The 26,176-nt window shown below is 39.8% G+C and overlaps 1 protein-coding gene across 6 annotated transcripts; it reads right to left on the reverse strand.

The window, feature by feature from the left end:
* On the reverse strand, positions 1-24,670 carry brwd1 (bromodomain and WD repeat domain containing 1). 6 transcript variants are annotated; one of them, XM_032508813.1, is made up of 44 exons: positions 24,410-24,668; positions 24,236-24,294; positions 24,087-24,116; positions 23,813-23,872; positions 22,698-22,848; positions 22,362-22,460; positions 21,128-21,288; positions 20,604-20,825; positions 19,649-19,749; positions 17,724-17,794; positions 16,898-16,998; positions 16,687-16,727; positions 16,436-16,537; positions 14,845-14,998; positions 14,588-14,722; positions 13,970-14,098; positions 13,501-13,649; positions 13,140-13,216; positions 12,652-12,885; positions 12,325-12,508; positions 11,872-11,962; positions 11,350-11,460; positions 11,169-11,239; positions 10,632-10,857; positions 10,321-10,437; positions 9,905-10,012; positions 9,689-9,813; positions 9,469-9,551; positions 9,003-9,114; positions 8,343-8,404; positions 8,067-8,222; positions 7,778-7,898; positions 7,466-7,591; positions 7,285-7,351; positions 6,951-7,001; positions 5,864-5,995; positions 5,601-5,753; positions 5,234-5,394; positions 4,926-5,098; positions 3,633-3,755; positions 3,319-3,498; positions 2,897-3,220; positions 2,546-2,701; positions 1-2,414 (listed from the first exon to the last, which is right to left on the reverse strand). In XM_032508813.1, the coding sequence occupies exons 1-44, from the start codon at positions 24,444-24,446 to the stop codon at positions 1,162-1,164; spliced, it is 6,579 nt and encodes a 2,192-aa protein (XP_032364704.1). In that variant the 5' UTR covers positions 24,447-24,668; the 3' UTR covers positions 1-1,161. The 6 variants fall into 6 exon arrangements, 4 of the variants coding, with proteins under 4 accessions (XP_032364704.1, XP_032364698.1, XP_032364693.1 ...); XM_032508807.1 differs by having other exon boundaries at positions 6,951-7,003; positions 7,290-7,351; positions 11,338-11,460; XM_032508802.1 differs by having other exon boundaries at positions 11,338-11,460.
* Between the last annotated feature and the right edge of the window lie 1,506 nt (positions 24,671-26,176).

A 26,176-nucleotide genomic window follows, 5' to 3' on the forward strand; every position in this document is an offset into this window, starting at 1 on the left:
CACCTTGAAATGATGTGTTTATTAATATGAGGAATAACTCATTCATTGCACTCCACAACCACATTGCGTTAATAGTTTTCCTGTGACATAAATGTATTAAAGGTGTAGTATGAAAAACATTAAGCAAATTGTCAAAGCGACTGTATTTAGAAACCTCCCCATAAAACAAAACTAAACCATGTGACTGGCAAAATGTTGTAAGTCAACTCTGAAAAAGAATTTAATACTGAAAGAAGGTAACACAGGACAACAATAAAGGTCTTCCCAATATGAGAAATCACAGTATTTTGCAATAAGTACTTTTGGTTACTTGTACTTGGCAAAAAGGTACCAATTTGTGACATGTGGCAAGAAGACAATGCAGTTAAATGTAAAAAAAAGGAAAAAGAAAGAGAAAAGCTCAAATTTAAATAAACGTTTGCTACTGACTGATCGCCAAACCTTTCAGACAATATCATCCTCAAGGAAATATTTACATCTATTAACTAGAATACAACACAAAACTAATTGCTTAAGAATTAAATGGTGTGGGGGGGGGGGAAGATTCATATTATTCATTTGGCTCATATCAACTTCTAATACAGTCAAGCATTAAGTGTGTGGATTTACAAAGGAGTGCTGTAGTCAAGTCTGAACATGGATTTGTTTTGTCCCAGTGAGTGTGCTTGGACATCTGCCGACCTAGAATTGTTTCTTGTCCTTACCTTAGCTCAAAAAACAACTGCATCTCTGGTACTACAGTAAACTTATTTGACCCCTGAGTTTCTAATGCAAAACTAGTGTATGAAATACCTCATTACAGTGTATCTTAGTGCAAGCCAGCAATATGCTTGATTAAACAGAGGTATATTAGATAGCACCCAAGCTGACAAGATTCCCTAGAATGGTTACTCTGCTGGCCAAATCACAACAAGGAGTATAGGAGGTGTTGTTTTGCACTGTATCTTTGTGAAAACCAGCAGTTTAAATGCTTGAATTTGTATTACATCTATAAACATATTTTTCATAGAAAATATAAATATCCCTGAATGAAACAGATTCACAGCATTTTCTCTCGAGGACTCCAGTGCTACTACCATAATGTGGCCATCAAGTCTCTTTAAAGTTCTCCAGTTAATGTTTGTCTCCACATTTCCTCTACAGTGTCAGCCGCTACGTCCTTTATTCGCTGTCGTGATAACTGACTGTCCGCTTTCCCCGGTTACGGGTGTTCACGCGGGTCTTTCTGGCTGACGACACATGCTTACTTTCTGATTCAGAACTGTGATTGCTGCTGCTGCTGTAGCTTTTCTTTCGTTTGTGTTTTGGCCGCCTTGCGTTCTTCTTCCCACTACTTGAACGACCAACATCTTCCTCCTCATCGCTGGAATCAGATTGGGAAGAAGTGTCTTCCTTGTAGTTGCTACCTTCCTCTTGTTTGGATTCCCTTCTGGGACGCTTTGAGGAGCCTGACTTGCTATTTTTATTGTACTTTGACACTGGCTCCTTCTCTACATCCTCCTCCGCATCTTCAGAGTCTGAGGTGTAAATACGTTTTCTGGTGGAAGACAGAGGATTCCTGGCTTCATTGGGAGAGGATCTGTTAGACTCTCTCTTGTTATACCTCTCTTCCCTACAGGCTGTGGCTGTTTTGTTACCATTTCCGTGTTTCAGCTGGCTGGCAGAAGCATAGTCTTCCTCAGAGAGAGAGTTGTCACTGATGTATTTCTTTTTTGGTAGGGCTCGGAGATTCAGTCTTCTATTTGATGTGTTGTCTGAATTATCCGACTCTTCATCTGATGAGCCAGTGGACCGTTTTCGCTTCAACTTCCCCTTGGGTTTGTATTCCTGCTCAGAACTCTCTGAAGCGGAGGTGTTGCCATGAGGCTGTTTAGATTTTGTCTTGTTTCTTGTTAGCCTCTTTGACTTGCTTTCAACCTCAAATTCCTCACTGGATTGATTGCTTTCTACAGAACGTTCATCTTTTTTCGGTCTTTTCTTGCATGGTCTCTTTGGAGAATCGCTGAGTTCCTCTGATTCAGCACCATCCAGTTTATTAGTTGAGGCAGATTTATGTTTATCTTGGCTTTTTGACGGTGAAACTTTACTCTTTTTCTTGGAATCCTTGTGGATTGCTTCCTCCACATTTCTTCCATTTTGGTGTGGGTGTTTGTGAGAACTGTGGTCTTTGTCGTCTTCATCGGAGCTGACAGGAAGTTTGTGCCTTGTGGTTCTGCGTTTAGTGTCCTCTACCTCCTCCTCCTCACTTGTAACCCACTTTTTCCTGGCTGGAGTGGTTGCTGTGCGTCTAGAGGAGTTCTGAGACACAGAAACCTCAGTTTCTCCAGAACTCGCCTCTTCAGCTTCCTCTTGTTCAGAGTTGCTGTCAGATTTGTGATGTTTAGCACTGTGTCCGTTCACATGGGACAAAGTATCTGCAGGAGAAAGGAAGGGGGGGGAGAAAGAAATCCAACTGATTAGAGAATCTTTTGTCACAATTCCAAGGGCCACTGTAAGTGGCAACTAGAAATCTAATATAATAATGATCGATGAGGACATGTCTCACCAGTTCCCATAGTCTTAGCAGCTTGTCTTGATATCCTCCGTTTGTTGGACCTCGTGTCTCCATTCTGCTCATTCTGGGAGGATGATGAAGCATCACTGTCATTGCCATCCTCCTCATCCTTGGATTCGCTACCTGATTCCTTTGTTTTTCGAGAATCTAGAAAGAGAAACGGGCAGAATTTAGCAAGAATGTATCAAGTAAACTGACGTATTTTTACGTATATTTAAAGACCGTTAATGTGTTTACATGATCTAAGAGCATTGCATCCGTGTCTAATTCTATCTGAATTTACATGTGACGGTTACAATTTATGATCGTATGATGAAAGTACTAAGATTAACGTTTGCCTACCTTGTGTTGATGGCTCCTCATCAGAATCTGAGCTGCTCTGGATCACTGCGGTGCGTTTGCTGCTCCTGGCTGTGTGGCGGAGGCGGCTGCTGCTCCTTCTTGGCTTCTCCTCCTCCTCCTCCTCCTCATAGTCCTCATCTGATGCTTCAAGGAGTTTCATCTTAGTCACAGCTGCCCTCGCCGTCTTTCTCTTGAGTGACCTGCGAACCGTGATTTCCTCTTCCCTGTCAGAGCCCTGGGATGTGGCTCTGTCAGAGTCCTGGTGGTGACGTCTCTCCCTGCGAGACGACCTGCTGCTGTGTCCGTTCACCTCTGCTCTGCCCTCTGAAAACAAGCCATGCGGAAGGATGTTTAATTTCTTGTTCTGGTGGGTGTTGCGATTTGCCAAGTGGGAGGCTGAAGACAACTGTCGCAGTGTTTACCTGTGCGCTTCCTGTCTGCACCAGCACTATTTCTGGTCAGCCGTGTGCTCCTGCTGTTCTTGCTCCTGCTGTTCTTACTCCTGCTGTTTTCACCCCTTCTAGGGTAGCGGCGACCTGAAGATTGGGAAGACATTTGTCCATCCTCTTCGCCGTCTTCTTCTTCCTCTTCACTATCGCTCTCTACAACAATTCACATACACAATTCAAAAATGTCACACTAAAGTTGTGGGGGTTTTTTCCTCTGATTACAACTTCTGAATGTAATGAGGCATGATTGAAAACTGGATTTTTAACAGGAATACTGAACTCCTGACCTTTTTTCCTCTGCTTGGCACGGTTGCTTCTTGTAACTCTTGCTTTCTGTCTGAGTTGGTGCCTTGACGAACCAGGACGTTTCTCCTCTTCTGACTCACTCAGTTCGCTCTCACTGTCAGACTCTGAAAAAATAAATAAAAATTATATTACACACACACACACACACACACACACACACACACACACACACACACACACACACACACACACACACACACACACACACACACACACACACACACACACACACACACACACACACACACACACACACACACACACACACACACACACACACACACACACACACACACACACACACACACATGATACTGTCTACTGATACTCAAGTACTACAAGTATCGATTTATAAGGTCATAAATCAATACTAGAGTAGTCTATTACCTTGTTTACTACTGCAATTAATTAAATGCAGAAAAAAATAATCTGTTGAGTGTTTGATGGTAATTTATTTGTGCTTTAGAACTTAATCAATGTGAGACAATAGTAAAATAAGCTTTATTTCCTTATTTTTCCAATCTTATTTCTTCATTGAAGTTTTCTGTAAAACAGTGTTAAAATCTTGTCTCAATCTTGTGAACCCGATCGCTGAAAAACGTGGCGACTCTGCTGTCCTGACTTTAATAACTAGTTCATTCCACCACTGTCGGGCCAGAACAGAAAAGAGCTTGTCTCTCAAGAGTCTAATTGATTCCTACAATGACATCACAGGCTCTATTTACCACAACACAAGTGATTAAAGTCAAATCAACTTAAAGGTGCTCTAAGCGATGTCACACATGTTTTAGGCTACATTTGTTGTCACATACAGCAAACATCTCCTCTCTATCCACGAGCTGCCTGTCCCCAGAACACACTGTAAAAGAAACTTGGCCTCTGTAGACAGCCCAAGGTCTACAAATGGCAAAAACAAAATGTGCCCACCTGCACCACAAAGCCTACACAAACTGTGTTCATGCTTTGCAGCCAATAACCGACAAGAAGGATTTGGGGGTAGGGGTTGGGGGGGGGTTAGTGCACGGAAGCAAGCTAGTCTTGTTTTGTTTGAAAATACTGTACTTCATACAGTCAACAAGAAGTAACGTCACCCAACATCTCTTAGAGCACCTTTGAACATATTCTCTTCACACTTTATCTTTGAGTTTTCAAACGGCTTCCATAATAGTTCTGGGAAAAGTTTACATAATAACCATGACTATACCATGGGACTGCTGTTAGCAAAGCCACCATGAGACTACAGAACCTACTAAGAGGCTAAGTTTATTTTGTACCTGGTGTTGATGAAGCTGCTTTGGAGCCGGAGTCATCGTCCGAAGAGCTGTGACCTGAGCTGCTGCTTCGACTCCTCCTGGTTCTCTCAGGAACAGACACTTTGGCTGAGGTAGATTTGGTCACAGATGTTGACTCCATTTTTCCCTGAGTTTTTACTGCAGCTCTCTTTTGACTTGAGAAAAAGAAGAATGCAACTTTTGGTCAGACATGGCCATGAACAGGAAACCATAAATGTTCTGACCTGCTCTGACTACTTGCACCTGAACCGTCTCCTGTAAGATTATGAGGAAACATAACTCAAACAGACCTTGATGTGGCGTTGGACTGATCCTGCTGCTGCATTTTCTTGCGGAACCTCTGACTGCGGCGGAGCCTATCGCTGCTCTTGATGGCAGTTTTGTATTGAGATATGATTGCTCTGATTTGCTCCTCGAAGAAGGCAGAGAGCCGCAAGGTCATGCTGTAAATCTAGAAAAGAATAGAAAAGGTGAGTCCCAGAAGCTAAAACAAACAATGAAGTCAAAATTCACATAATGACTTAACATTTCAATCCAAAATCTGTAACCAAATAAGATTTTATTAGATGAATGACCACTGCATTTATAGGATTGTCTTCTGCACTGGAGAGCAGTTACCTTGACATTTCTTCCACAAGCTTTAATTAGCCCCCCTACCTTTGAGCGCTTATTGGGTGTGTAGGCTTTAGCGTTGGCAAATATTAGCCGGGTGTCTTTGCACAGCTCAATAGGGTTTTCATAGCGGTCTTCCTCCAGGGTCCTTTTCACTGTGCCAAAGTCCATTGGTGTATCAATGATGTCATGGTAGTCCTGGACAATCAAACATGATTTAGACTTCATCAAAACACTGGAACACAAAACATAACCTGCTGATGTTATTTTTTTGACAGCATGGTCTTGAGTTTGTTATGTCAACTTACTGGATAGTTCTGAGGATCCACAGGCTGTCTGAACGGTTCAGAGTCCTCACACTCAAATATGTAGTTGAGCAGATACCTGCACTGTTGCTTCCAGGCGTCTCTGTCAGGCACCACCTCTACAGAGCGCTGCAACTATCGAGGAAAAAGAGGGGAAATCGTCACGACAGGTAATGTAAGCCAGTTGCTGCTATTGAATCATTAATAGTTAGATCTCCACAAGATCTTGTGAGATTAAAAAGTGACGAGATTTGTCGTTGAAGTAAAGTGTCTCGCAATATCAGTACACAAGTGCAGACAACGGCTTCCACATTAGCATAGAAGATCCCCTGCCCGTTCTCCAAAGTTAACTGAGTTTACTTCTGCAGAGCGATAGCGGAAGAAAAAAGCTAGCTGTAAAAACCAGCGTTAGAACGTTAGAGCGTACCACCACTCTCTCTCCCCCTCTCTTGACCGACAGACACACAGACAGACACAGACACACTAGCCGCAGCATGGAGTTCACGGTGGCTCTGTCTCGCACAGACCACTCTCTTAAAATAAGTCGTGAAGCGGACAGCAAAACTTTACTTTATTTGTAAAGATATTAAACAAGAGAGTTGTTCTCTCTTCATCCTATAATGGTCATAAATAAATACTAAAGTAGCCTACTTCATTGTTTAGTGCTGCAATTAATAAAAAGCAGAGGTAAAAAAGAGCATCTGTCTTCACAAAAATAATCTGAGTGTTTGATGGTAATTTAAGCTTTAGAAAGTAATCACTGTGAAACAATATTAAATAAAATAAGCTTTATGTCTCTCTGTCTACTGTACAATGATAAATTTAAGTGCAAAAAATTTGGTCTCAACTACTGCCAGAAATTGCTTGGTTATGTTGTAACCTTGTTTCTCTGAGTGAAGAGACTTTCATTTTTTTCAGTTTGTGACTTTTGATTGAATAAAAGGAATATTTTTCTTCAGTGAAGTTTTCCGTGAAATAGTGTTAAAATATGGTCTCAATCTCATGAACCCAATCTCGTGTCTCATCTCACCCCTATTAATAGTTAATCGGCTACCAAATTCTATCAAAATGATCATACGTTTCTATTTACCTGACGCAGTCTGTGTCCAGAGGATGTTCCTGGTGCTTCGGTATCCTCTTCCTGTAGACAGTGATTAACTTTGGATTAATCTGATCACTAACCAGATAATTAACTTATAAATAACTTCTTCAAAATGTCAAGGTGACCATAGATAAATTACTAAAAATAGTAAACAAACTTTGTATCAATTGTAAGTGCTTATGGGCAGTTTGGGCTTCCTTCACGTCCTCCCCAATCCTTATTATCCACTTTATTTGCAAGTCAAATTATTATATAGTAATTTGACAGCAGTGCATCAAACAAATACTAATGACTTAAATTGCTTCTATTTATCCAGACCTACCTCATCATCATCATCCATTTCTTCAACAGCATTGTAAATCTCCATGATATCAGTGCAGCTTGGATTACTGGGAAAGTAAGAAAAATGTTTCAACTTAGCATTTGAGATATTTAGGTTTTATCACATGATCTAGAATCAAATATCTTCTGCAAAAACACTAGTGTTAACAAATAAAACGTACTTGACAAATTTCTGGAGGACATTTGTGATCATCTTTGCTGAGTGGGCAATCTTGCTCCTTGGCTCATTGAAAGTGCGGGCGTTATGTGCAATATACCTGGCATCCCAAATTAATGCTGAGAGGCGCCTGTGGATCACCAGAAGTGAGTAAATACACAAAACACTACACAACGTCAATTATTTGAATTTCAGCAGCTGTAGACATGTCAAGGACAGAGCTAAGGTGACAGTCAAGACTGCAAAAACGTCCATGCCTTTGCTTTGACACGCTGGCATTATCAGGGTGGAAGGAGGAAAGACTGGTGGGACTGACCTGTAGAATCTGTTCATGAGTCGCAGTCTGATGGTGCCCAAGTCAGTGGGATAGGCGATTACAGTGCAGTAGGTGGGATACTGGACTAAGTCCACAGGACCAGAGAAGGGTGCTGCAATCTCTGTAGCAGAAACACAGGGAAAGGTGGGTTAGTGTGACTGGGAAAAAAATATTTTACAGTTAAAGGAACCTATAGATACCCTGATGTGAATGAATTGGGACCAGACATGTGAAAGAGGGATTGTGTGAGTGAAAACGGGGAGCGTGTGAATGAAATATGCATACACACCAACAGTGATGAGCTGGTCAATGCTGGCAATGACGCGTTCACACTCTGCATCCCTGCTCCTCTCCCCCCACTCCCCAGGCAGAGGTTTGTACATCAGCTCATTCATCTCATCTGCAGTCACAGGGATGCCGCCTCCTTCTGTCTCTGGCTGCTGGGCTGCACAGCAGAGAGAGACTTGTTCAATGTGCACTGAAACTTCATCACTCTGCTATTTGAACCAGTAGTGTGTTTATTTGTGGCTGTGTAAGCATTAAGCTAGTAAAAAGTCTTAATTACCATCATCTGGAATAGGTTCCACATCCCAGGGACTCAGTTTCTCTATTTCCCCGTTGTCCCATCTGATGAAAACAAAAAAACAAGTGTTCCCAAAGTCAACTAACATGCATGAGTGCACACTGAGTGCTACAATTTTTTTGGTTTTAATTCAGATTAATATGCGGTCCCTAAAAAGTTCTGTTTTTTAATTTTTGTTTCATTAAAAACTACTAATACATACAGCATCTTACTGTCTTTACAGAAGAACACACAGTTTCATGGACATGACATTGTCATGCCTCTTAAAAACCACTAGGGGACAGACAGACTAGTCCTAGACTGACCAATTGGATACGCTATTCACTGTAAAAGTAAATCTAAATATACAAAAAGAAAAAGATAACGTCTGAAGTCAAGTACACTTTCAGGAAATAAATCCATTGTATTTACTCCTTGTTGCCATTGTGGCAGTCTTGAGAGGCAGACAATCTGAAATGTCAGCCACAAATTTCACTCATTAGTGTTTGACAAGGCATACAGTGCCCAAGATTTGTTTCAAAATAGCAACAGTGTCAAAAGCAGTATTTCTTAGTAACTAGCTGAAATATTCGGTGTTGGTGCTAGCCCCACAAACACCGTATCCCCAGCTACCTTCTCGTGACAGCATGTGTGTTTTCCCACCTGACTTTGAAGCACTGGAAGAGACTGTCAGGGTATTCAAGTTGGTAGGGCTCCTGACAGACAATGCTCCCAAACCACCAGGCATCATCTATCACTGAGCGGAACCTGTCGTCTGCACAGGAGAAGGTGAAAACCAGCTTAGAAGATGGAGAAAAAAATCCACAGTATATATGTGGTGTAGGAGGCTGTACTGATGAATCATTTATAACAGGATGTATGTGATCAACAACAAAATCATTTATCAGCGCCTCCACTGAAAAGCAGCAACGCAGAAATTAAGAATAATTCTCACAGTGCTCTCCAGAAGAGTACATAGTAGTTTATCTGAAATGTTGACAAAGTTATGGAATTCGCTACTAGGGAGGGCCTTTCTTCAGTATTTAAATTTGATGAAACAGATACACAGAGGACTCTACTTGGCATCAAAACAAACATTTAATATCTCTAACAAGGTGCACAAACTTACTTGGTTGCCAGTTTCTACGAAGCGCCTCGTCATAGCTTTGCCTCAACACGAGGAAATCAATCACATCTGGCATGTCGTGATACCTGAAGGAGAAATCGGCATCCCAAGCACTATTAACATTCAAGACTTGTGAAAATAATGATGAATCATAATGATGAATACACATCCATTTCAATGTGTCTCTCAACAGCGAGGCAGTGTATGAAATGGAGCTGCTTACTTGACAGAAAACGACTTGTCTGATATTTTGCCAGTTCCGTGGTCAATAAGAGTCAGCTTAAGACAGCAAAGTGTTGGAGGGCAGACTTCATATTTGATCCCAGTTATCTTCACAAACTCTTGGTCCTGGAAAATATACAGCAAGATTTGCATTTAATTTGCATTTTGATTAACACATTTGAAAAACTAACTATCTTCTCTTTTGTCTTTGTCTTACCCGCAGCTCCATTTTCTTCCAGGGCTGTTTGTCTAAGTTGATGGGGTACAGTTCATTGCGGCTCACTGCCTCGACGTAGGCCTCGTGTCCTTGTCGAAAGTAGATTACCTGACGGACACAAAGCGATTCAGAGCTTAGAAAGCAACTTTTCTAAACGATCAGAAACAGGATGGTGAGAATGACCCTTGATAAACCACCAAAAGATGTGCAAAAAGACTTTAGACTACATCTACACAGTGGCTGTATATTTAAGATGCAGCCTGCCTGACATGTTGAAATTGTCTGCAAATGTTTTTACAAAAAAACTTTTCTTTACATTTTGTCTGCTTCAGCCCAACTAAAATTATGTTTTTTTTTCAAGGTCCTGCATAGTGCCTTTCATAATTTACATATGTCATATATCATAATGTACATACCTCATCACCCATTTGGGGAACAAAAGGTGACTTTCTGGGAATGACATCAGTGATCCATGGTGAGGGTCTGAACTCATTGGACACTTCTCTGTTGATGGATGGTCTGACCTTTGGACGCTGATTGGCGCACCAAGACATAAAAAAAACCTTAAGTGAGTAATGAACCTGTTTACAATCTATGTTACAAATTTCATCATTAGATTTCCTTACTGACAAAAACAGAGTCAAAGATGAACCAGTTAGTGGACAGAGTGACACATCAGGATTAGGTTGGATACTGTGTATACTGTCTGCACTGTTTAACAACTCACCCTGGGTGCCTTGTACTTTCCTTTCTTGGACTTCTGTTTGCTTTTCTTGCCAGCTCTTTCCTCCTCGTCACTCTGCTGCTTCTCCTCCTCTTCCTCATTCTCTACCTCCTCCTCTTCCGAGCTGCTGAGTCTGCGCTGCACACGTTTCCGTGACGACAAGGGGGTGGAGGGCTGCAGGTTGATACCAGCATCTGCCGTCCAGTCAGAGTACTCGCTGGACGTATGGCTGTCCAATCAAAAGCAGTTGTGATGATATTACAATTTTAAGCTACATACATGAAAACAGGCAATACAAAAACTTATTAAGTAATTTGTTTTAACCTGCTTGGGGTACCAGATGGGTGGGGATTGCCACCTAAGACAACACAAAGGAGTAACAGAATGTTTAAAAAAATAAAGTCAATACTTTTCTGTCTGTATCGTCATTTTTGTAATTCAGGAAAACCCTTTTATCTGGTACTCTAAACAAGTTCAAACAAATTCTAAGGATGACTTCCAATAATACAATATGTGACCTTTGTCTATAAAACGGTATACCTTGAGCTGTCACTATTCCATTCTTCCTCATCATTGGAGGAATCCATTTCACTGCCATCCAAATCATTGTCCTGAACAAATTAAAAATAAAAACAGGAATTTGCTTTAAACCCCCTCCAAAATACCACAGGTGCCTTTAAATGACACAGGTGGGTGGAGAATGTGATACCTCAGTGTGTACCTCTGAACTTGCAGTCTCCTCTCCCTCTTCACAAGACAAGTCGATGAACTCAAGCAAGTCACTGCGGCCGTGTGCTCGCCTCGCAGTAGAAAGCTCATCATCTGAATCATCCTGAGGGGACAGATGGGGCTGACTCAACACCAGTGCAAAGATTTGTACAGAAATAACATTAAAAAAATACTATTTAATTTCAATTATTTCAGTGTTATTTATTCACTGCTGCTACATCTATTCTGACTGTACAATGCACTACATAAGAATTTGTACAATATTTTTAACCTAATCTGACATGTAACCTAATCTCACTTAACTTGTCTTATTGTAGATACGTTACTTACTTGCCCTTTTCTTACTTTTATTTTACCTTTAATGTCACTGTGAGCAACTGCAACTAAATAATTTCCTTAAGGGGATCAATAAAGTATTCTGATTATGATTATTTATAAAATGTGGGTACACAAACCATTTTTCAAATTGCCATTTCAGACTTCCTACACTGAAGCAAATGAAGAAGAAACCTACTCGACAGCTGCTGTAGATAATGCGTCGCTTCTTTGCATTGTACAGAAGCACCTCCTCATCTCCTCTGGCTGTTCGAATTCCCTCCTGGTCCCTGAAAAACAATTTCCATCATGTTTGAAATTAACAGTGACAACATTTAGAGCAAAACAAATGTTGTCAAATCTCATTAGGTATCCAAACCACTCGTGTTGCTTGATGGGTACAATTAGACATAAGCATTTTTTGACATGAACGTGTAAAATATTGAATTCTGTTGGATATTATTCCAATATTGATCTGATCTGAAAGAGTAACATCCATTTTCCATTTAAATTAAAAAAGAATCATTTTTTTCTTCATGTAAACGGTGTCACGCCCAAAACACCACAAAGAGTACAGACAATTCCAGTCACACACATGCCGTGTCTTCAGCTGTAGATGGTAAAGCTAATACTGTTGTCTCAGGTACAGTACCTGTAGCTGCTGGGTGCCACCTCAGGGACCACCACCCTGCGTCTCCAGGCCTGCAGGTCTCTCTCTGTGGCCATCTGACTGCGAGGAGCATTCTGGTGCATCTGCCGGACACCTTCCACCTGTCCGCTGCGGCGTAGACCCACATTAGGGGGTGACTGCACGTCTGCTCGATCATTCACAGACACTATATTGAAGGAAAAATATCAAACATTAACCTACAGTAAATGAATGTGCTGCTTACAGAATCACACAGCTAGCCTCCAACAGCTCATTGGATCAATATGCCAGCCAAAACAATCCCATAAAACACTGGTGGTGTATTGCTACCTCTGCGTGGTGTGCTTGGTGCTGGTGCCAAGGCTGGGCCCTGTGGCTCAGCTTGCCCCTCTGGTCCTGCTCCAGCCCCCTGCACTGTCTCTGTCTCAGGCGGGTTCTGCCGGTCTTGTTGCTGCTGGAGATTTCGGATGGCCTCGTCCAAAAGGTTGCTGCGTCTTATCGCAGACGCTTCATCGTGCTCTGCAGTCTGCTGGCTGATCACCTGCTCCACAACCTCACCATCACCTGAAGAAGTCATCAAACAGGGAGACCAAAGAGTATTAGTAGGATAGTAGTAGAGGTTTCCACAGGTCAAACACTTACAACAGCTTGTCAAGACATTGTAGCAGAAAAGTTATGGTTCAGATGTTTCCAATTGTAGTTGCATGATAAAGCATTGAAAATGGATTTGTGATTTATATATTTAAAAAAAACTAGTTTTTGTAAACTAGCTAATTATGTTCAAATTAAGGCCTTTGTGTGGTTGGTTCCATACTTACTAGTGGCTACATATCCCAGCTGAGGAACCAGGTGTTCAGCAGCAATGTTCTCCCGGCCTGGGACAAGCCGTTGGTACCTGAAAATCAAATAAAGACGTTGTTTAAACATTGCATCAGTTCATCCAGATATACAGTATATCCAGATATATTTTCAATAGAACACAGCTGACAGACTCTTACTAATCATTACTTAGTCAAACCAACGTTTTTAACTGCACTACCTTACTTAGTAGTTTTTTTCATAGTGGCCTAGTGAATTAAGAACTCGCATGGATCGAACATTCAATAATTTGAGCCCGCAGGTTTTGATTTAAGACTGTAAGCTATATAACTTAAAGAAGGTCAAGAGGGCCAAGTCTACCTTGGTGGATGGGGGTTTCCATCCACATCCACCAAGAAGGGCGGGGGCATGAGATGGGGTGCCTGCTGTGTCTGTTCATCCAGCACAAAGCCGTTGGTGTCCCGGATCAGCGGTCGGTAGTCTGTGTGGAAGAACACCTGGTCTGGAAGCTGTGTGAAGACCAGGAGAAAAAGGAAGGTTGAGTTTAAGACATGGCTTCAGCCTGCAGCTTTTTTAATATTCATGTATTGTGGGATTATTCAAATACATACTTATTTTTGGATGCTCAATGTTAAATTTTCACACAATACAGTGAGCTTTGAAAGTGTTCAAATTCAAGGGCTATAATAATTTCTTAATCAAGACAATGCTATATGGTGTATTTAAGTAGCAAGTATCCTTAAAATGGCAGAACTGTAGATTTTCATCTGGCTAAGATAATAAATTGTTTGCGTATCGATTTAAATGTACATGTGAGATTTATACTTGCCTTTTCATACGGCTTGGAACTGCCAAAGCCAAAGATGAGCAGATGGCCATGGGAGTCTGTGCAGGCAAAACGATGGCCATCAGGGGTAAATTTGCAGTCGAAAACGGCTCCATGACCCTGGCCCTCAATCTGTATTAGAAACACAAAATCACCCCCAGGTATAGAAACTTGTTAGCTAGGGAGACAAACTTCCTTGCAAGATTTTTTTTCCCTTTCATATGCTGAAAAACCTCAAAGTAGATAAAAAAAAAAAAGACATTCTGTTTTGTCCTTTTACCCACAGAGAGAACAAAAAGTAAACAATAACTAGGCAGTTGGACTCGTCGAACAGCACACAAATAGATGGAGAAAAAAAAAAACTTAAAGACAAAAGTATTGTAAACAATGAAGTAGCAGATTCAGGAGAAATGAAGGACAGTTTCAAGATGGAAAACACTTGAAGGCACACTGTGACGCTGAGGTAAACCGATGACAAATACATACTAAACCAAATAAGGTGTTGCTTACTGCCGTCTTTGTCATGTTGTGTATTATGGTGTGTCTCTAAATGAGTGTTGTTTTTGTTGCAGAACTGTCATGTTTACCATTATTGAAATGCATTGCTAAGTGTCTGTGTACCATGTTGAAGTAGTGCTGTGTGTTTGTCCCTTGCAGCAGATCCCATATGAAGACATTCCCATCATGGCCAGCAGACAGGATAATCCTGGGGTCAAAAGGGTGTGGCTCCAGGACAAATACCTCAGCCTCATGGCCCTGAAAACATTATTCAAGTTAGTCTCTGGTTTTAAATTAGTCCATTTGTGGAGGTTAAATTAGATGGTTGTATATCCACTTTGTTCTATATTTTAGAGAAACACAACATTCTGCATAATTACTTTAAGGATATGTAGCAGCTGTCCTGTGTAGGAGTTCCACACTTTGAGGAGATGGTTGTTAACAGCCGTGATGACTGTATTATCATGGCGATCCCACGCTACCATGGTGACTTTGGGTTTGAAGTAGCTTTCTTCTTCACTCATTGGTTCAACGCTGAGAGAGAAAAACATTAACACATTAAAAAATACACACACTACACTCTCAAAATACTCTAGTATTGATACAGTTTTGATAATATAGTATTGATACAGATTAATTACTTAACACAAATGACAAATTGGAAGCTTGAATCTGATGCTGTATTTCTAGAAATTAAGTTTTCCACAAATTCCTTTTGTTTTCTGTTGCAATCTGCATGTTGCTACCTTGACATTATTCTAGTCTTTTCTCTTCCAAAAAAATCTAAGTGTGACCTCCTCAGCTATAAGAACAAACAACTAAACCTATGTGAGGCTAACTTAACACGCAGTACCAAATTTAATAGATATATTGAAAATGGTGAGATAACAGCTTGTACTTTGGTTATTAAATGTAATAGGCCGTAAAAATGCTTTTGGTAGACAAGCCAATTCTAGAAACCTTTATAGTTCCTCTCGGGCCAAACATGAGCTCAGGGTGGTACCATTTTTTTGGTGGCTAAAAACCTAGACTGATATCTAGGTTTCAGATAAGTTTCAGATAGGTGATATACATATACATTTTGTACATACGGATTCTGTATGATTGACAGTAAAATAAGCCCTGAAAGTTTGGATTTATATTAATTTTGAAAATGAACAAATTGTTCAGAAAACACTTTCCTGGAAAGCTACAATGTAGAGGCCCAAAAATCAGCCAGGGGAGGATGGTGAAATGTCTAACCCTCTTCTTTTCATACTTCCTAGTAGTATCACCCTCCTCAAATTAAATGTTCTGTAGCTATTCTCATGTTTTAGCAAGCAGATCACACCGCCATTGTCATTAACCTATAATTCAGCAACAAGGTCAACAACAGAGGTCTACACATCTTGTCAGACAAAACAAATATAACGCCAGAATACTTATTCAAATAATACATTTTAAAAAGTAAATTTGGATGGGGGATTCATATATTGGTAAAAGTCACAGCAAAACTGCTAGAGAAATGTAGTAATTTACAAAATCCTTTAATCAGCATGCAAAGACTTTCAGCGATCAGAAATCATTATCCAGAAATATTGTTGTACATAAAAATCCAACATCTTTCAGTCCTTAGCTGGAAGAGATGTAAAGTCTTCAGAGTTTGTTAACTGCTTTAAAAACAGGTGCAAAGGCTGTGATTTATAGATATGACAACTGACAACAAATTAATATTTGATAAATGGATTCTCAGCTGACAACAGCACCTGGTTTACTGGTACTATATAAGCTCAGACAGCGGCCAATGGAGCAAATGATTGCTCATAATTTAGCAAACTTTCCAGATATATATTTTTTTCTTCTTCAGCAAATGAGCGTGTTCTTGCATAGCCCGTTGCTTATACAATGTATATCTTCAACTCGCCATTTCTTTTTGAGAGAGACATCAAAAGGAGTTTACACAAATAATCCACACTGGTGTACAACTCTTACCCTGGAAGAGTGGCAGACATGTTGAGCAGGATGCACCTCCACTGCTGTCGCAGATGGAGCTTCCAGATTCGTGCTGTTCCATCTCGACTTCCACTCACAAACCTGAGACAGGACAGGGCAAAACACCTTGCACTATCACTTTATACACTGTTACATTTAATTCAGAATAGCAACTTAATTTTTTTTTTTTTTTAAATCACCAAAAAAAAAAAAAGAATCAATGGTGAGTAAGTACAATGATTCTACTATACCTTTCACCTGAGTGGCAAAATTGGATGCTATCAACTTTGTCCTGGACAGTGAGCAGAAATATGGAGAGTAATCATTAGTAAATTGTTTAATCTAATCATGTGAGTGCTTAATATGTTGAACCAAATAATGCAGCTGAAAGTTTATGTCAATATGTCCGCTGTATATGCAACATGCTGCACGTCGGAGTTTGGCTTTCGAGAGGGTTCTCACCGTGTGCTCATGGAGCTCGGATATCTTTTCTGGACTCCCGCCTCCCAAGTAATATATTCTGATGACATCATCAGTACTTCCTGTTGCTAAGAACATCCCACCTGAAACACAAACAAATCAGAAGTTAACTATTATGTCGGTAATAATTATATGCTAGCTAAATGATAATTCTGAGAACTGTATGCTTAAACACATGAAGTAGCATACATACAGGTTTGTTCACCACAAACATTTTTTACATGCAGTTTAAAAACCTGATTATATTTGGGTTAAGGCAATACTAAAAGTAAATAACTCCTTTAGTAACTGGGGTATTTGTTCATGTATACACCTTAAAAAGGAACACGCCGACTTATTGAGATTTCAGCTTATTTTACCGCAATTGGATAGATCTAAAACCAATCGGAGCAATAAAGGAGATGACGTATGCTGATAGATCAGACTTTTGCCGAATCCAGTTGGCGAGAACGCGACAACATCAAGTGTTGTTCTTTGCTCGGTTTTTAAGAAAAAGGAAACGTTCAAATTACTTAAAACAGACATGACAGCTGATTCAAACCAGATATGTTCCACGGCGGCAGCCATCTTTGTCATGTACAAAATCTGCTTCAACATCGCTGCATCGGCATTGTGTAAAGCCCGCCTCAATAGTTCTGATTAGTGCCTCGATTTGGAAATATTGGAAATGGGCTTGGCCAGACGGACTTGCAGAGCAAATTTCAAATTTGCGGGAAGTTCATCAGGGTTTTCCCAGGCTAGCATGAAAACGCACACAATGCAACAAGTATTGACATTCAAAATAAGTCTACCTAAAATGACTAATTACCTGGACTGAATGAGGAACACACAGTCTGAACTCCTGGCCTTGGCCGCTCCGTAAATTTGTGTGGCCGATCACTTAAACGATAAAAGAGAAAATGTTACTTATTTTATACACAACAAGTGACTATATTTTACGGATAGGAAATGTGCATTTCCAATGTTAAAACCCCTTTAAGATTTAAAGAATTGTCTTGACTATTTGCCCACATCATTTGCCTACATATGCCCATTGGCAACAAGTAGTTTAACTAATATACAATAGTACCAGTCCTGACCTTTAATCTTCATCTAATCTAACCGGTATTTTAACCTCAGGATGACAGATGTGATTAATAGGTTAGATGCCGGTCTAACATTCCTTTGTCAGATAAGTTTAATCAACATACCCTGATGAAAACAGATATCACTTCATACCCATTTCGCTCAAGCATCTCTTAATATCTTATTAGCTTCATTATTTTATACTTTAACCTGGTTGCTTGCTGTACAAGTAGACGCTTGTAAATCAAAGTAGAGCAGGCTCTTGGAATGCAGCTATATTAAGGAGCTATACTATCATAGTAGCCAGTGTTGGAACCAGTTTGGTTCATCTTCCAGAGTTTGTTGTAGGCCTATTGCTGATTTCCATGAAAAGGAACTGCCATATCCAACTACCATTTATGTAACATTACAGTTTTAAACTTTTGTCCTGATCCGCTGGGTTGTTAAATCCACATTGTACTTACATGCATATGTACGGCGTGGATTTACATACATATGTACGAACGTAAGTGTAGATAAGGACCCTATGCTGTGGCCTGACATGCACCTCTCAAAATATTTAACTACACATCGCAGTGACGCAGACTGCAACAACTCCACCTGGTCGTGGCTTGGTAGTGTTGCATTACCTCAGACTCATTTCCAGGTTCTCCTTTCCGTAAACAACAAGACTGCTATATGATTTGTAAATATATGGTTGTTGTCGTTATCAGAAATCACAGGGAATACACTTTGTTTCTCCCAATATGCCTCCAGAGTCGGTACTCTCTCCAAAGCTAATCCCTGTCACTCTCTCACTCGCTCTACCACACACTCCCCTGCATACACACATGGCGGCCCTGCGACTCTCTTAAAGAGTAACGCTTGAACGACACAGACACCAGCGCCTAAGTATAAACTTCAGGCCACTTGCGTAGGCTCCGGCATGATCTCTGCGTACAGCCCCTACAGAAGCATAAATCCTCCTTAAGACAAAGACACAGGAGTGGTGAACACCTAACCCCTGCTCTGATATTACAGGGGTGTCCCAGTTACGTCTCTTGGCTCTGTACAGCAGACACCTGGTCAGAAAGGCCACCTCCTTCTTGGCTGACCCATCCCACCCCTAGCATCAGGAGTTTCACCTTCTGCCCTGTGGGTGGAAGTATAGGGTCCCTGGGCTCAGGAGCTCAAACCTCCTTTATATTTGTAAAGTTACTATAGTCCACCTCTTATTGTTGCACTTTGAACATTCTACTACTTGCACCTTCTTCTTTTTTCTTTTTTTTTTAACTCATTGCAATTAAGGACAACATTTTTTTTGTCCAATGTCTTTTTGTTTTTTATGCTGCACAAGAATGGCTCTCTGGGTACAATAAAGATTTATTGAACTGAAAAACCTACAGTTTATAAGCATGTTAAATTGTTTGCTAATAGTCTTGTCAGTTCAACTGACAAACAAAACGTTTGTTTTAAATCCATAATACACTGTTCACTTATAAGAGCTTTTAAAAAATTACATTTACTCCTAATTGACAACATAAAAGCATGTGAGAAAAATACACATAAAAACATACAAATTAAGTATTATTACCAGTGTGTATTAATTTAAGTACTTTAACTGAATACTTGTAAATGTCAATGCAACTTTTAAAACACATTTAAATGGTCATCTAACACAGCACTCACCTGAAGTTGATGTTGTTGACATCCCACTGCCAGAAGCAGACAGTAGCATCAGTTCCAGTGGACAGCATGTAACGTTTTGAGCCCTTGGCAAACGGTGAGAACTGAAAACACAAGAAATCCACAGATGAGTATCTGAACTACTCAAACGATATAAAAGCCAAGACATGCCATACAGGTTATAGACAACCAGACCAGAGGATAGACAACAATGTTAACAGTTGGTATATTTCTATCCACCTAGCATCTTGTGCATATTGCAAAAATGTTTTACACTTAGCTCAGGCAAGTTGTCATAGCGATAAATAGAAGATGCAATGAAGGCTGATGGAAACTATATTTTTAGAATAAAGCAAGACATGCCAGACCTGCAACCGCCTCCTCGTCTTGCTTTATTTAAAGGGAGTGTCAATGCAGCAAAACATATACTGCCCTGGTCCATTACAAAAGTATGGTAAATAACATGAATTCATTATAGTAACAAATTGGTGGAAGCAGAAAGTGATGCACTATGTACCAAAGTTAAAAGGAACTCTTAATAATGTTATTCTTTTTGGCCCTTTAAAAAAAACGCAGCAGATGGAAACCAACAATGATTTACGTTAACTTTGTGTTTCTTTTTTTTCTTTTTCTTTTTAACTTAAATCTAAGCAAACTTCAATGTGAACATATCAAATAAGATCTATATCCCAGAAAAAGTAAAGTATTGCATAATGAGGTCAAGTACAATAAAAGTATCTCACAATGGAATTATGAAAGCTGGTATGGCCATAAATACTCGAAATATAAAAAGATATATTCACAAATCTTGCTCTTTTGCTTTGATAGCATTAATCTATCTGCTTAATTCTACTAAGGTCATTTAGACAATTAGCATGCCCAGAGTAAGGGGATGATTCTAATCTCATTCAAATGATGATAAATTACTTTTCACATAATCATGAAGAGACCCATTTACCTGTAAGGAGGTAATAGATCCACTGTGCCCCTGCAGCACAGCCACAGGAGCACAGGTACGAAGGCACCACACACGGATGGTCTTGTCACAGCTTCCCGCAGCAATAAGTGTGTTCTCATAATTAACCGCCAAGTCTGTGATCTCTGCAGAGTGTCCTCGCAACGTTGAATGAAGCCTTCCATCAAACGAAGACCAAATCTTCACCAAACAGTCATCTGAGCCCTAACAAAAAACAAACAACTTCTACTTTAGCATTCTACTTTAGTATACATTAGAAGACGGTGGCCGAGTGCTTGAACATCCTCCTATGACATAAGCAACTTTGATCTGATCATAACATCAAGTATGTACAGTCAGTCAGCTGAGTGTCAAATTAATAAATGTGCAGCATTAAAAATTGTTCTCCCACTGTGCTAATCAGTGTTTCAGAAGAGCAAAAGCTTCATTAAAGTCACCCTTATCCCTGCATATTAAATAGGGGTTTATATTTGAGTGGGGGTATAAGTTGACAAGTTCCATCTTACTGTGAAGATCCTGAGACCGGTGCGATCAAATGCGATACAGTACACTGCAGACAGATGCCCCAAGATCCGCCTATGCAGTCGCATGTGCTCATAGTTGCTGACAGGATTGATGGAGCTGAAGCGCTGCACTCCCGTCAGCTCTCTCCCTCGATGGACCTTCACTGTTGATGATAAGATGCCAATTGTCAGAATATAGTGATTAAATTACTGGGCTGCTACAGCAAGAATGGAATCAACACAAATACAGTGGTCGTGGAATAAATTTACTCTAATGTGATCAGGAGTTGAGGGGCATTATCATCACAGGATGAATATAAATAAATATATGAAAATACAAGAGGCTGGGCTCAACCAAGCATGTAAATACATTGTCTTCCAATAAACTTTACGACTTTAAATACAGCACCAGATCCAGCTAGGTTTTAGTTTATCCCTCTCACTAACTTGCTTTATCTGAAACAAAACTACTATCCCCATCTCTAAACAATAACAATATCATTGCTGCTCTGAAGTACAATGCATCTGGTTTGTATCTGTTGCTATGGGAAACAACAAAATATCAGAGAAACGAGTACACCACCCATAATGTTTTCATCTGCTTTAAGTTCTCACTGCCTCAAAGTGAAGCTGTTTTGTGCATTTCATGAGGCCTATTTGTAGTGTATATCTTCTAAAAATGTGGCTTAATCAACAGTTAAATAAACAAAAAACGTGTATTATTTTCCCTAAAGAAAGGTTTTAAATAGCAAACATTGATTGCAAACAGACGGAACAAGAATCTTTGGAGCAGTGTGTAGGAGATAACCACCTCAGCAAAAAGGACTCGTTGGAAATCCTGAAGAATCCAGCAGGTAAAGCATTGATAGATGAAACGATGACTTATGATCAATATAATTGTTATGTTTATAAAAACTAGCACTGCGATGTAACAGACTGCATTAAGGCGACCAATCTGGCTAAGTCATGGCAGCGCACCAAACTGTTATTTGACAACAATAGCCCGACAAAATGCTTTCCACAAAGATTTGGACCATCAGGGAAAAAGAGGAAAATTTAGAATTTACAACCAACTTGTCAGCACACACATAATATACAGGGTTGGTGGGGAGAGGCATTTGAAAAAACACTGCCAAGCATTTCCATGCCAAGCACATGTACCATTTCCCAGCATATCCATTTCTTTCTCTCTTTTTTTAAACACACAACAGAGGAATATTGAAGAGGCCAGGCGTACCTAGGTGTGGAGGTTTCTTGCAGTTAAAAGGCCTCTCTGGTGGTCTGCCCCTGTGGAGGGCTGCATATGATGAAGTATTAAACCGCACATTGTCACAGTCTGAAAAACAAATAGTTCACAGAATGATTCAGTTGATTACCAGCTGCATGTGGGAAGAGGATAGAATCAATTCCTGCAACAGCACAAAACAATTAAAATTGTTTACATAAATGTAAAACTCAATATTTATCAGGGCAAGATGCATATAGAATTCCCACTACATAGAAAGTATGGAGTAAAAAGGCTTATAAATTTTGCCTCACAGAACTACTTCGAGACGCCTTGAAGATTTTGTACCTTTTGCGGTCCTAAGCATTGACTGCTTTCCAGACCCCAGGAGAGAGTGTACACCTGGGACACATGATGGCACTTCTTTGTCAAGAATTGGTCCAATCTGCTTACATATCTGTAGCAAATGGTCTGGTGCAATATGTCTGTTGGCTGCAACCTGTCAGGGCATACAAAGAGTGAGTAGTAGTAGTAGTCATCACAAGTCACTGAAACAACAATAGGTTGAACCAACAACAATTTTGATAAACAATTAGGAGACTAGAAGGCTTTATTGAAAATTCAAACAAAATAAGCAATTTAAAGATGTCACCTTGGGCAGTTATAACTTGTGATTGACATAATTCACTGTTCTATACTATATATTTAATGATTAACAGATTTATCTACAATAAAAAAAATGGTTGTTAGTTGTCCTAATGTAAATTATTTTTGTAGCATTGTATGTAATGTAGGATTCTGATCTTGTCAGTCTGGTAAAGTTTGCTTCATATGAAAATTAGCAACCAACACACCACAACATATACAGTATGTTGTATATTTCTTGATTTGAAACCTATGTACATAATGAGTAATTAGACTAAATTTATGACATAGTGTGGTCTTTAGTTGTATGTGATATTCCAGGGACTGCAGACTGCCTAAACTGTTTGTCAGAATACATGTCTAACACCCTCATGTGCTTCTCAACTCATATTCTGAAAGGCGTGGCTTTTTATGTAAAACTTTCTCTTTTTATGGACCAATCACAGCGCAGGTCACAAGCACAATAACGCAGAGACAGCGCATCTCGGTCTCTGATTGGCCAGTGGAGTCGTCTCGACGTAGCAAGAAGCTGAACTACCCACCTTTTCTGCAGTACAACAGTCGGGGCTAAATAAAATTAAACACTCTAACCAAATACAGTTTTCTGACCGACTATACAGTTCACTCTGACAAATGAAGTCAGTGGGAACAACTTGTGACCTTATTAATCATCCGAACTAAAGAAAATCCAACAGTAGTCCAGCAAGGAAAAGAACAAAGACCGTAAACAAGAACAGAGCATGGACCCAGAGTCCCCCTGTCACTGGACAATAACAACCGCTGACAATAAACCAAACAGATATAAAGTTAAATCTCACCACATCTTCATATGTTCTCGGGTGGCCGTTTCCCAGCCAATCCAATCTCCCGGGTAAGAGCTGTTGAAAACAGAGTTTGGTAAAGCGGAGTCACCGCAGAAAACAACAGCAGGAACACATTGAGCTAGTAAATAAAGCCGGGTGATGTCAAACGAGTGAGGCGTACAGAGGTAATAAAAAGTCGACTAAGTGAGACAAGTTTTATGCCCAGACTTAGGCAAAACCGACGGATAGCAGCTAGCAGTAAAACAGCAGAGGCAGCAGGGATACCCACCTGATATTCCTCTAGTTCGCTCGCCAGAACCTGCAGTAGATCAAAAGAGTCGGTTCAGATTAAATTGCTTCTATCAACTCTATTACAAGCTAGCCAGTCAACTATCTTGAAATACTACACATTGTACCAGTCAAAGCACGCCAGCTCACCTCAGCGGTTCTCCGACATGGACCCGTTGTTAGAAAACGAGAAATCAAGTAATAGAGCTCTGAAATTGAACAGTGAGGCAGTAAACCGTGAAAAAAGCAGTTGGGATATCAATTAGCACGAGTGATATCGTTGTAAATTAAGCTATTTATTGTGGGTTTACTTCTGCGGCTTACCCGACTCAAGGAGCGAAATGTTCCGATGTTTGGCCATTGAATCGGTCGTGATTTGGAGAGGTGAAACAAATGTTAGGCTAACTTTATGACTATAGAGAATAGGATATATTTATTTAATTTCGGTTACACAGCTCTGACCCCCTCCACGGTTGCTCCCGCTTTCTATTCAGCCTGTTTGCAGTCGCCATTGGAAGGATGAGGCCCTAGCGATTCGACTTACTTCCGCCACAGCGGAGTAACACAGGAAAAAGGGGGTGGGGAGGAGCTCGCTCAACAAAAGACTGAAGTGTTCGTTAGCCTGTTGGTTAGCAACATTTGCATTATTTTATGGGAGTCAAGTATTGGTACGATCTCCAAATCCACGTGAAAAAAAATAAATAATTATAAAAGTAAATATATTTTGTTGTTTTTTTAAATTACACACAACGCAGTAATCAAAAGGCCACCCCTTTTTTCTGACCAAGGTCGTGAGTTCTGCACATGACGTCATATGTAATGCCGTAGTTGCCAATTTCTTGATTGATACATTTACTTTAACAATTTTGTAAAATTATTTAACCAGTCCTCAAAGGGGTAGCCTAGCCTACTCAGAGATGAGTCCTGGTTCCCATAGTTCCTAAGTCCTCGTTTTGGCAGTGGTTGAATGTAACTAAGTACAATTTTGATGTACTTGTACTTAATTTGAGTATTTTTATTTTACTTTATACTTCTACTTCACTACGTTTATTTGATAGCTTTAGTTACTAAATATTTTGCAAATTTAGATTATTAATACAACTAATATCCAACTGATAAATAATTGTGAAATGAACCCCACCTTTACCAGCTAGAATATTAAAGTAATGTAGGCCCACGTTAATGCATCAATAATTATAATACATTAATATACTAGTTGTTATTCTGTAATGGGCCATTAGTACTTTACATTCAACTTTTTCTTGTAGTAAAGTACATGGTTAAGTGTTATTGCTACTTTTACTCAAGAAAAAGATCTGAATACTTCTACCACTGGTTTTTGGTATGTTTTGTCCTGGCGTTCATATAATCCTTATTGGACATCCTCGGTTAAGACAGAGGTTCCCAAGCTGGGTGGTCAACTGAAAAAAGTGGACAGTTGCAAATTGGACAAATAACAATTGTGTTATTTGATTTTTGGCAATTTCACTACTTGCTCATTTGTTTGGAAATTTGTTGGAAATTGTTTTGGACAATATCAACTGGTTTCCTTGTTTTTCTTGTGGCCCTGTTATGTAGAGGGGTCCTGTGTCACTGTGCTGACATGGTGCAAAGGTTTCATCAAATTACCACAAACTGACATAAAGAAAGCACCGGGCTAGTTAGTATTACAGTATAATAGTAGCTTACTGGTTTCTGGGTCATCTATAGTGTGCTATGTATATTTGATGGAAACTGAAGCAACAGAAGCTCAACAGCAAAATTTTTGATGTCTTTAAACAGGTTCAAAACTAAAATACTAAATACATTGTTTATAGCCAATAATTCAAATGATAAATATATTGTTGCACAAGGTTTCCATTTGAGGATCTGACTATGGCCTTAATATTTGAAAGATCATATTTTCTTCTGTTCAACACGTTTTTATTGCGTATTACTGCAATTTGATTCAAGATTATACAGTCCCAGCATTAGAGATAAAATGGTATGGTCAACATTCAAGATTGGATCCTGGATTACCAACTGGAAATCAACTTCAGCTTCACTGTGCAGCAAGTGTTGGTAGTAATTAAATGTTTTTGTATTTAATCA

Source organism: Etheostoma spectabile, chromosome 3, assembly GCF_008692095.1.
Source record: "Etheostoma spectabile isolate EspeVRDwgs_2016 chromosome 3, UIUC_Espe_1.0, whole genome shotgun sequence".
NCBI classification, from domain to species: Eukaryota; Metazoa; Chordata; class Actinopteri; order Perciformes; family Percidae; genus Etheostoma; species Etheostoma spectabile.